Raw genomic sequence first — 12,445 nt, forward strand, 5'->3', positions numbered from 1 at the left:
GGGGTTTTCATTTCGAGTTTTATATGTTGATATTTACTGATATATTGTATTGTACATATATTGTATATCTGAAGATAACATTAGAAAACAGAACAACATGCAAACTTGGCTTTTCTCTTTTCTTCTCTCTTCTTAACACAAAGGGGCTTCCATGTTGGGATCCAGTTATCTCTGAATGTGTGTGTGTGTTAAGCTGTGCAGTACCGATGCTTCCTATAGATGAGGTGATGAAGGCAAACTTCAGCAGGCTGACCACCTCGCACCACGGTGACCTCTGACCATCAGTGACCATGGCCAGCATGGATCCAGAAATGATGAGGAGCGAACAGCCTGGGCAGCACAGGGCAGTGTGGTCAGTATGGTACAATGTAGCAATCTAATAGAATAACAGAGACTGGACATAAACTGATTACATATACATGATGTATTGTTACTAGTGGAATTTGTACCTAAATCTGATATGGTAAGACTGAAGAAGGGAAACCAGTAATGACAGCAGAATTGACCCCTGCACTGAAAACAAAAATGAAATAAAGGAGTGAGGGTCCAGTCATAATAAACATATAAACAGTTTTGTTATAACACCAAGCTTTTCAAGAGATTTTGCATGAAACAGCAACTTTGAATTAATCTTGCTTTCAAGTATTGTTATATAATTTATTATTTTATTGTGGTTTTGCTGTTTGTGTTGTATTTTATATTTATTTTTACACCATCTGTAATGCTTTTAATGTTTTATGTAAAACACTTTGAATTGTCTTGTACATGAAAGGTGCTAAACAAATAAACGTGCCTTGCCTTTTGTTTACTTTCACAGCAACAGAATTAAGCTGCAGATTCTGTGCTGAAACTGAACAGAAACAAACATTCACAGATACAGAGTTCAACTTTTATTTTCCCGACTGAAAGGCCAACTCTGTCTGTCACAGTATGGACATTTTGGCTTTATTAATGGGAATAACTTAAGATTTTATGCACACTGCTCTGCTTTATGAATTTGAAAAACCACCACAACTGTTTTGCAAAGACTCACTAACTCCGTCAGGGTCAGTCAGGGCAAGAATTTATTAGTAGGCCATGAACTAAGAAATGTCTCTCTCCCTCTACCAAACACTCAGATTTACTGATGTTATAACTGTGACTTATCAGAGAACCACAAGAAATAAAATGTCTTTACATCAATAATCTGGATCACCAAGTTAAAATGTTTAAAACAAGTTTAAGAAGTTCCATATAAAGGTAAGTTGATTGTTTTCTGGGGCAGTATGGTGAGCTTGATGTGGCAGTAGCAGGATCAGGTTAGTCGGCTGGATCCTTGTGTGACTTGCTCTACGTTGGACTGTCTAACTTGGGTCTGACCTGACAGTGTCCTTTCACATTTTAACACTGTAGCTACTTTAAATTCATATAACAGCTTTCTGTTCAAACAAAATTGGACCATGTTGCTAAGAAAAGCGGATTAGCTAGATTAGCACTGCTATGTAGCCTTACATATCGTTAGGAGCTCCACAGGGACAAAATTTCTTCAAGAAACGTATGGCCAAAGGTCAAGATTTTTAAAAGATGATTAACTATCTAATTGTATGTTGTATGTTTGCCTGGGGTGCTCTACTACTTGCCACTGTGGAGGCAAGTAGTAGAGCAAGTAATTACCTTTAGAATTTACTTCAAACTGGTTTAACAACACAGGTGATCTATGTTTTCTGTACTACGCCTCCGGTGACCTGTCAATCATCTGACGTGGCGTCTGGGGTGTCCAAACAGATTTCAGAGGGGGTTTTTATCACATTAGTTTTGCTCCTGTTCCACCTTACTTTGTTTATCTTAGTTTAAACTCAACGAGTTAGCTGCTTATTTGTGCAGCACACTTAATTCTTTATGATTATATTTTCATATTTGAATTACGAAAATGCAAACAAAACATCAGTTTTTTGGTGTTAGCAAACCAAAGATGGGTTAGGGTTAATCTATTTCAGTCTTGGTATAACATGCTGTTCTGTGCTTTCTTTAATATGATAAATATTTCAATCTATTATATAATAAAGAATTGAGCCACCTTACCATGACTTTTACTGTCAAGACGAAGATGTTTCCCACAACTCCAATGACCATCTCCGCTCCCAGCACCCCCACCAGTAGCCACCTCTCTGCTTCAGGCCACTCACGTTCCATCAACACGGTCCCATTTAGCCAATCACTCACTGGCACACATAGAATACAAAGACTAGCAGATAGATTTAGATGTCTACGAAACCAGTGATGGTTCTGAGGTTGTCACAGACCTACCAGAACCGAAACACAGATAAATTAAGAAAATAATGGCTGTAACAGTTAAAGCTCTGGTTGGTCCACTCTTTGCCAAATGCAAATCATTATAAAATATTTCTTTAAACACTTATTTTCAAACACCAGTACTGACGTATCTGAGAGAGAAAAGGTGATGCTTACTTGTGTGATGCGCTTGGAGTCCTCAAGAAGATGTGGTTTATAGAAGAGATCTAAGATTGTGTGTCATCAATTAAATTCATATGGTCTGCTTAACTCTACTAATGAGGATCTGATGCACTTCTGTACATGCAATCAAAAAGGAAGGAGGTCCACACCCTGAACAATGTACAGGCTAGTTGATGCAAAAAAATTGATTATTAAGATAGTGCTGAGTGCACAACCAACAAAGTGCAAAGACAGTAATCATTCATTATCCACAGTCCAATGAAGGGTTGTGGGGAAGTTGGAGCCGATCCCAGCAGTCTTTGGGCGAAAGGCAAGAGAACACCCTGTCACTCACCAGTCCATTGCTGGGCCAAAAAAAATGGTTACTGCAAACATTAACACCTATAAACAGTGAGGCAGTACCTGGTTTTCGGGTTTCTTCTGTCTCTCAGGCTCCTTCAGGTAAATTTGCATTGAGAAAGACGAGTGCTCCCATGTTGTCATGTTTCTGCTTTCAGAGAATATTTGTCCCGTTTTAGAGAATACTCTCTCCGCAGGCACTGAGCTTGCAACGATGCACAGCTTCTTGGCCATGAGCTTGCTCAGTCCAGGATATAACAGGGCCTTTTACTCTGCCACGACTTGAGAAGATCTCACTTTTTGGAAGTAGTGGCTCCACTATGAACTTCTGAACTGCCATGATGGGTCTCTGTCAAGTAGGCCTAATGTATATGAAGTGTTTAAACGTGCCCTCAGCTGGAGGCATCACCAATAAACACCAGGATTTGACTATTTAATGGCCTTCCAATAAACATGTTTCTTATGACTTCTATTGAAATGTATCACTCATCGCAGTATTTTACATAATAAAACATTTGTCTTCAGAACAGTCCTCTATGTTCTGCCATCCACACTCCTCTCTCATGCATCAGACACACTCAGACTTCTTCCCCCAGTTACTCAGATTTTCCATCCTTATCCACCAGCTGCAGGATAAATGTTGGCAAAGGCTTTCCTCGCCCTGACAAGAGGATGCAAAAAACTATATTTAGTGTTTGTGTCATCAACAGCCTCTGTAGGGAGGCCTGAAAGCTGAAAGCTGTATTCAGTAAAGCTGAATTGATGATATGCTGAACGTGTATGTTGGATAAAAAACCACTGGTTGAACTAATGAACTTTGATCATGAGCAAACTTAGTTTAAAATGAAGAAAAATGACACGTCCATAAGTAATCTCCTAGTGGAGCTGACATGGAAACGTCTTCCATGTGAACTGTGTGCCAACTGTGGTGTAAGCAGCTGTATGAAATACTGTAAAGATGTGAAAGACGAAGCTTTAGATATGTAAAATAAATGCTTAATTGAACAGTCAGTGGAGATTTGTGAGGAGAAGGAGAGCTCTTAGTGCGACGTGCGTGGCTCTTAAAAGAGCCGTTGTTTGTGTGTGTGTGTGTGTGTGTGCGCGTGTGTGCGTGTGCGTGCGCGTGCGCGCGGTCCAGGTCTACTTGGACTTGGCGGGCTTCTCGGTCTTCTTGGGCAGCAGGACGGCCTGGATGTTGGGCAGCACGCCGCCCTGAGCGATGGTGACTCCGCCCAGCAGCTTGTTGAGCTCTTCGTCGTTGCGGACCGCCAGCTGCAGGTGTCGCGGGATGATGCGGGTCTTCTTGTTGTCTCGCGCAGCGTTTCCGGCCAGCTCCAGGATCTCAGCGGTCAGGTACTCCAGCACGGCGGCCAGGTACACGGGCGCTCCGGCTCCCACGCGCTGCGCGTAGTTGCCTTTGCGCAGCAGCCTGTGGACGCGGCCCACCGGGAACTGGAGTCCGGCTCGGGAGGAGCGGGTCTTGGCCTTGGCTCTGGCTTTGCCTCCGGTCTTTCCTCTACCACTCATGGTTCACGTGTCTTATTTCTGCTCTGTAGCTTGGAGAAAATGTGAGCGCGTGGGGCTCCACGAAGCCTTTTTAAACAGCAGAGCGCGCGCGCGCGCCGCTTCCTGGCAGTCCAACCAAAGAAGAGGCTTCCAGCAGAAGGGGGGTGTCCTCCTCCCTCTCTGCCGGCCTCCTGTCTGCAATGCGCAGCGCACATGCAGGCGGAAGGTGGTGGGGGGGCCTCAGCCCATCCAGGCGGGGCAGAGCTCCGACAGGAACCGCTCACCAATCAGGAGCCGGAGCTCTGAAGCGGGACGTCCCAGTTCCACACCCGCTCCCCAGTTTAAAAGCAGACGGCCTCCGCTGCCTCGTCATGTTCTTCTTCTGATCACAGCAAGCAGGAACCATGGCGAGAACCAAGCAGACTGCCCGCAAATCCACCGGAGGCAAAGCCCCCAGGAAGCAGCTGGCCACCAAGGCGGCTCGGAAAAGCGCCCCGGCCACCGGCGGCGTCAAGAAGCCGCACCGCTACAGGCCCGGTACCGTGGCCCTCCGGGAGATCCGGCGCTACCAGAAATCCACCGAGCTGCTCATCAGGAAGCTGCCCTTCCAGCGCCTGGTCAGAGAGATCGCTCAGGACTTCAAGACCGATCTGCGCTTCCAGAGCTCCGCCGTCATGGCTCTGCAGGAGGCCAGCGAGGCCTACCTGGTCGGCCTCTTCGAGGACACCAACCTGTGCGCCATCCACGCCAAGAGGGTCACCATCATGCCCAAAGACATCCAGCTGGCCCGCCGCATCCGTGGGGAGAGAGCTTAGACTCCCCGCATAAACAACAAAAACGGCTCTTTTAAGAGCCAAACACACAGAAAGAGCGACGCTCCGACAGCTTTTCTCCAAGCATGCACATCTCTACACTTTCACAGCTTGGCTCTTTATGTAACTATAAATATTACTTTTTGTTTTACATCATTTACTCACTTTGAACTTAAAGCCTCAAAAATAAAACTTCTAGATCTGTTCCAGTGACATTTACGGATGACATTGACTGATCAGCAATACATGTTCTAGATCATGGAATACTGATTGTTTTTTTTTCTAGTCAGAAAACCTCTTCAAAATATTAATGTAAAACATTTTGTAGGAAATGAAATTGATAAGGTAATCAAAGAAAGTGGAGCTGCAGCAAGACACAGAAAAGCTTTCTGAAGATGTGGTGGGACTTGCTGGAGCAGAAACATGTTTATGCTGACAGGAAGCAGGATATGGAAAAGAGTGTTTGGAAAACTGCAGCAGAGGAATCCTGAAGGTTCGCCAGGCTCTGACATCCACTGAAAAACATTAAATACACAATACTATCAAACTTTTTATATTTTAAAAACTCATAACATGTCTACATTTTAAATGTGACTGACATTTTTCATGTTTACTGATCTTGTTATGTAGCTTTTAAGTATTTTTTGCAACTATTCCCTTAACAAACGCTGAATTGAGAAACACCATTTGTCTCTTCATGGATGTATAACTCTAAAGCTAATTATAGCTTTAAATATAAGCTAAATTAGCCTCATTACTAGTCTGAAAAAATTCTTATGTATATAATTAATATTATAAAGTCTAGCGTTCAACCAGGAATTAAAACCAGGCAAACTAATACAGCCTTCACCAAAGGCTCTTGTGGAGTAGATTGTAGCACATTTACTGTTTATCCAATTTCATGTCAATAAAAGAAAAGTTTCACTCATTCATTTGTTTGTTTGTCTTTCATTCGTTCTTGCATTCATACATTTATTCATTATCCTAACTGCTTGGTCTGATGAAAGCTCATGGGGAAGCTGGAGCCTATCCCAGCAGTCTTTGGGTGAAGGACAGATAGCAACAATAAAATACTTCACAAAGTTGCAAACATTTGTCTCATTGTTAATGTTAATACAACAGTATAAAATCTGTCAGACAATCTGCTTCCCTGTTGCACAAGCAGCTTCTTGTACACAGCTCAAAGTGTTTCTGTCATTACATATTGGTATTTAAAAGACTGGATAAATTAATATTTTTATTTTAGTATCTGCTTGTCCAACACAGCCTATACCCTAAACGATGATTCAGACACATTTAGAGAGAAGACCTTTTTTTCTCCTTAGTCATCATGTTGACCGACAAAAAAAAAATACACTCCTTTCCAGGTGGTGGCGGTAATGTTTCTCTTCTGTTTGTCACCTCTAATAAAACAAGAAGAAGAACTGTTTCTCGTTTCAAGGTATTTCCTGCAACATTATTTAATAAATACTTTAAACTACAGCTCCAGACTGCGATGTATTTTCCATTCTGACTATTATTGGTTTCTGTCCTCCATGAAGACCAGCTCGCTTCGGGGAAAAGACAGGAAGGATCGGACAAGGAGTTATCACCGGGAGAAACCTCGTAGAGAAGAAAGGTGACAATTTACACACCTTCTGCTTTATTTCGTGTTCCTGTTCCTGGGAGCTGTATACTTGTGAGGTTAATGCTGGATAAAGTCGTTTATGTCAGTGGTTCTCCAACTTTTCGAGCCACGATGACCCCCATAAGTTGTTTGTAGGTCCACCCCCAGTACTGGGCCCTCTATTAATTTAGATTAATGATCTTGCTGCGGTATTGAACACTGTCCCCTCTATTTTGTTTGCAAGTGACACTAATCTTCTCTCTTATAAGCATTTCAAAACCTTAATTACTGAAGCTAATCTGGGACTCCTTACATATTCAAAATGGTTCCATCTAAACAAATTGTCACTGAATATAGAGAAAACCATATGATTTTTACTGGCAAGAAAAAAATTTATGATACTAAAATATTTATTGATAAAATATAAATACAGAAAGTAGACTCCACCTGTTTCTTGGGGGTATATGTTGAATTAGCCACTATTTCCAACCATACTGATAGGTTTACTTTTCTATTTACAGAATATTCCAAAAATTAGTGAAAGGAATACTTCCAAGACCTCCTCAATCCTATCAATCCTATGTCTTCTGGTGAGGAAGCAGAGCTGGGAGACTCAGGGTGGACTCTCCTATCTCTGGGGCTGAAGCAAGCGGCAACCTCCGGCGGTTAAAAGTGAAGCCTAAGCAGAAGGGCATAAAACGGCAGTTCCCCCTTCATCCGCTAGGGGCTGGCTGCAAAACAGAGCAAATGTTAAAGAGGCCAACTTCACGGCAGAAATAAACATGTTTACAGCCTGGTTCAAAACTCCATTTTCGGTTTAATAGGTCAGGTTTACCTTCATGACAACTGTCAACTGACAACTGAGTGAATTTTTTTCTAACTCACCTGTTTTAAAGTAATTTAATCTCGGAGTTCGGGAAATTTAGGGGCTTGTCCTTTTGATTGACAGGTACCAAGCTCTGGCTTCAAGTAAGAAGAACGTAGAACAACCGTGGTTTTTAGCCAGTTAACAATGTGATTTAGCTTTAGCCCACTTACCTCCGTTATCTGGGTAGCTCCTGTTATCTCGGGATTAGCTCGGTTAGCTTTGACCTACAAAAAGCTCAGAGTTCGCTCGATGTCAATCATCCACCCTGATGCTCACGTCTGCCCTCTCACCTCCACCTCTTTGCCCATATTAATTACACAATTACAAATTTCCGTGCAAGACCACACGCATGACGCTGCCAACATAGCGACGGTAGGAACCGCTCACCGAGCTTCAATTCAGCCCTTCAGAAACCTATGGGTGACGTCACGGAGACTCCGTCCATCTCTTTATATACAGTCTATGGGCTGAAGTCACTGAGGTGGTTAAAAAGCTGCTTGGCAGCAAGGCCCCGGGGGTGGATGAGATCCACCCGGAGTTCCTTAAGGCTCAGGATGCTGTGGGGCTGTCCTGGCTGACACGTTTCTGCAGCATCTCGTTTTCCGTGGACATCGGGGACAGTTTCTTGTTTCTTCTTCACTACTTTGTATTTTCACCCTAACATCCTATTTATATGCAGGGTGTGGCTATCAATATGCAGGAGCGGGGGGAGGGGAGTCGGGAGAATAAACTTACGAAATATAAGAAATGAACAACTCCATTTGGGTCCGAACATTTGGATTGGTCAGAGTTTTTACAGATTTACAGTAAACTGAGGAGTCTAACTATATTTCTTATTGTTCATGATTACAAAATGTATAGACTACTATCAGGGTGAGGAACCACTTCACCTAGAGTAAAAAAAAGAAAAAAGGTCTCTGTGCAAGATTACCCACCCCAGCTTTAACATGAAAGATAGTACAACAAATTGAATGATTTAATTACAAATAATCAATCCCAAATTTAAAAAAAAAAAAAGAAAAAAGTTGTGTAGCTGTAGCCTTTGTCTCAGTGAAAATTGCGTGAAAAGCTGTTTGGTAGCTTAACCCAACGCCAATGAAAAAAATTCAATTAGTAGGCCAGTGGTTAGCATGCATGAACAAATTAAAGGGATTAAAACAATTTTGTCCATCAGCAAATGTTTATCTTGAAAATTTTGTTGTACCAAATTACAAATTGAGTAGAATACTTACAGGAAAACATTTTCTGGCCATTAAAGACATCACAACAAAACAACTGAGCCGCCTCTATATTCTAACTAAAGTGAATACGGAAAGTTTACTGCAAAATATTTTGCCACTAGACAGCGGCTTTTTCTTGATTTTCTAGCAATCAAACTTTCAACTCCAAAGTTGAAAATGGGATAATTGTTTATATGTTTATGTTGTTTGTCAATATCAAGATATTAAGATTGATTTCTTATATAATTAGAAAAACATAGGGAGTTTATAATTATCATACATCTATGAAGAAAGTAGTACAGTGACAAAAATTTGAGAATGCAACACAGTGTTGAATTGTGATGCATTGTTGAATTGAATGGAAGACAAGATAATGTACTTGAATCAAGTTGTGAGACCGGTGAACATGCACAACCCTATTATGCATATGCATTCATGCATAGCCTAAGATGTCCAGGGCTGCACTTGAAAGTTTTAAATATTTTGATAATCGATATCAATAAGTTGGAAAGACTGTGGATGAGGACTCTTGAGTAAATGAGTAAATAGTTGTATTTCTCCCTTAACAGGACCTTTCTTACTCCTAATGTTATTTGGTTATTGTGCTTATGTAGAACTGTTCATCCCTTCATGATGTGACTTGTTAATGCTAGCTAACCTTTTATATTCCAGTTAATTGTTAGCCTTGGTGCTAATTACATAGTGAGAGGTTATGTATAATGTGTGGACTGCATGTGTAGTTACCGATGTGTAGCTAATCCTGACAACAATGTTCCTCATATTTAGGCCCGAGCACCTTGGCGGTGCGAAGGCCTATTGTAATTGCAGTGTTTATTAGGCCCGAGCACCTTAGCGGTGCGAAGGCCTATTGTAATTGCAGTGTTTATTAGGCCCGAGCACCTTGGCGGTGCGAAGGCCTATTGTAATTGCAGTGTTTATTATTAGGCCCGAGCACCTTGGCGGTGCGAAGGCCTATTGTAATTGCAGTGTTTATTATTATTATTAGGCCCGAGCACCTTGGCGGTGCGAAGGCCTATTGTAATTGCAGTGTTTATTATTATTATTAGGCCCGAGCACCTTGGCGGTGCGAAGGCCTATTGTATTTGCAGTGTTTATTATTATTTTTATTCGGACACTTCGCGTGCTTTTTTGGAGGCCTGCACGTGCTCGAAAACTCACCAAATTTTGCGTACCCCCCCAAGGGAATGCGAAAAATTTGATATTTTGAGGTGCTCCAGAATGTTTGGGCGAAACTGAACGAGAGCGCCACCTATTTTAGGTGCCCCGCCACTGCATGTCGTTAATCTTTATGAAAATTCATACACATGATCTACATGACAGTACAAACAAAAAATCCTCTTAATGTCATGGTGAAATGTCGACAGGAAGGTGTTCATTTTAGGTCAAAGTCAATATTTTGGCGTTTTAGCACCTCGCATTTTAACGAACTCGTCCTAGGGCTTTTATCCCACTGAGCCACAAATTGCTCAGGATGTTCAGGAGACATGTGTGATTAAATGTTGTGTTATTTCTTCTAATAGGAGACTTAGTTTACGAGGGGCGGGGCCTCAAAGTTGGATGTCTCGCCATGAAAAATTAAACGGATATAACTCCCACATAAAGCAACATTTCTGCACCAAATTTGCTAGATATGATGGCAGTCCCCTCCTACAGAGTTCTATATGTCAATATTTTGATTATGAAATAGCCACGCCCCCTGGAGGTCAAAAGTGTTGTTTTTTTCTCACACACCCATAACTCTGGCTTGGTGGACACCACATGGCCCAAATTCACTCAGGCATCACAAAACATGTCGGTGAAGAGATCTGGTAAAGGACGTTGCTCTACGCTGCACGGCGTGCCCGTGACGCCATGGCGAAGTTCCATGCGGCGGCGTGACATCATAAATCACTATAAAATTCTCAATTTTGATCTGATCACCCTAAAACTTATAGGGATTAATAAGGGATCAGTCCTGAACAGATTAATGTGACCATTGCTGGTGTAGACCTAAGCCCCGCCCACTTACAACAGGAAGTGGTTTTTTCCACGTTTGAGGGTCATGCTTCTAAGCAAATGGTCCAAAACACTTGAGCCTCCTCCAAAACATGTCAAACCCTTTCATGATGCCACAATAAAAACCTCAAGTCGCTACGCTAAACGGGACATGGCGAATGGCGGTCCAACGCCATGAAACAGGAAGTACCTGTGACCAAGCCATGGAACCTTGGACCGCCATCAAACTTGCCATGACTGATGACAGTAAGGCCCTGAACTAAGCCCCATTGAATCATTATGGAATAAATGGAGCATGTCTCCATAGCGCCCCCTACAATATTTCAATCAATCAGCCCCGCCCACTACATTGATCGACAAGGATAAAATTCAGCACAGTTGGAGAACCTGCCAGTACCTTCAAAAAAGTCTCTTGGACATATGGGCTAAATTCAACAGGAAGTCGGCCATTTTGAAAAAGGTGCCATTTTTGGGGTCATTTCTTTGCCATGCATTTTAAACAACTCCTCCTAGGGATATTGTCCAACTGACACCCAACTTGCACAGGATGCTCAGGAGGCATGTGTGATGTAAAGTTGTGTTATTTCTTCTAATAGAAGATTTAGTTTAGGAGGGGCGGGCCCTCAAAGTTTTATGTCTCATTAACAATGACTTATTGCTAAAACTCCCACATAAAACAACATATCAGCACAGGAATCGACACATTTGATGCCAGTCCCATGATGAACAAAATCTAAAATGCAATAATGGGACTATGAATTAGCCCCACCCCTTGGCAACAAGAAGTGTCTGATATCATGAACCAGGAAGTACCTGTAACAAAGCCATGAAACCTTTGATCTTCACCATACTTGCCATGAGTCATGAAAGTTATGCCCTTAATAGAGTAAAATTAAAATATAGTGGAGAAGATAGTAAATGGCTCCATAGCGCCCCCTACAATATTTTAATTAATCAGCCCCGCCCACTACATTGACTGACATGGATATGATTCGGGAAACTTGTAGACCCTCCCAGTACCTTCAAAAAAGTCTCTTGTACATATGGGCTAAATCCAACAGGAAGTCGGCCATTTTGAAAAGGGTGCCATTTTTGGGGTCATTTCTGTCATTTTCTTTGCCATGCATTTGGAGGAACTTGTCCTAAGAATTTTGTCCAACTTTAACCCAAATGAGTCAGGATGCTCAAGAGGCATGTGTGATTAAAAGTTGTGCTATTTCTTTTAATAGGGGATATTGTTTAGGAGAGGCGGGGCAGCAAAGCAGATGTGATGCAATGAAAAGGAAAACTGACATAACTCCCACAAAAAACAACCAACCTGCACCAAATTTGCTACGGATGATATCCTTCACATTTCTGTATGTCAATAATTAGATTATAAATTATAAATTAGCCCCGCCCCTTGGTGACAGGAAGTGACCGTTCATAAGGTCTAAATGGCCTGAAGTGCAGTCTGGCTGCACTTTAGGTTGAGAGAGGCATGGAAAGGATGTTGCCAGGGGAGGCGGTGGCATTATGCCGAGTGGCGCCATGGTGCGAGGGCCTATATCACCGCTTGCGGTTTTAATTATTATTATTTTTATTCGGACACTTCGCGTGCTTTTTTGGAGGCCTGAACGTGCTC

At 42.2% G+C, this 12,445-nt stretch overlaps 2 protein-coding genes across 2 annotated transcripts; one reads left to right on the plus strand and one right to left on the minus strand.

The window, feature by feature from the left end:
* Positions 1-3,933: 3,933 nt before the first annotated feature.
* LOC306754308 (histone H2A-like) lies at positions 3,934-4,320 on the minus strand (the record flags this gene model as incomplete). The annotated part of the gene is made up of 1 exon (XM_079238268.1): positions 3,934-4,320. The coding sequence occupies one exon, from the start codon at positions 4,318-4,320 to the stop codon at positions 3,934-3,936; it is 387 nt and encodes a 128-aa protein (XP_079094394.1).
* A 374-nt stretch (positions 4,321-4,694) lies between these two features.
* On the plus strand, positions 4,695-5,950 carry LOC306774766 (histone H3.2). Its single transcript, XM_079264932.1, has one exon. The coding sequence runs from the start codon at positions 4,704-4,706 to the stop codon at positions 5,112-5,114; it is 411 nt and encodes a 136-aa protein (XP_079121058.1). The 5' UTR covers positions 4,695-4,703; the 3' UTR covers positions 5,115-5,950.
* The last annotated feature ends 6,495 nt before the right edge of the window (positions 5,951-12,445 follow it).

The sequence above is a fragment of the Telmatherina bonti genome (genome assembly GCF_933228915.1).
Source record: "Telmatherina bonti genome assembly, chromosome: 3".
Lineage (NCBI taxonomy): Eukaryota > Metazoa > Chordata > Actinopteri > Atheriniformes > Telmatherinidae > Telmatherina > Telmatherina bonti.

Coding starts and splice junctions, on each gene's coding strand:
- LOC306774766 (XM_079264932.1), top strand. CDS start 4,704: ATGGCGAGAACCAAGCAGACTGCCCGCAAATCCACCGGAGGCAAAGCC.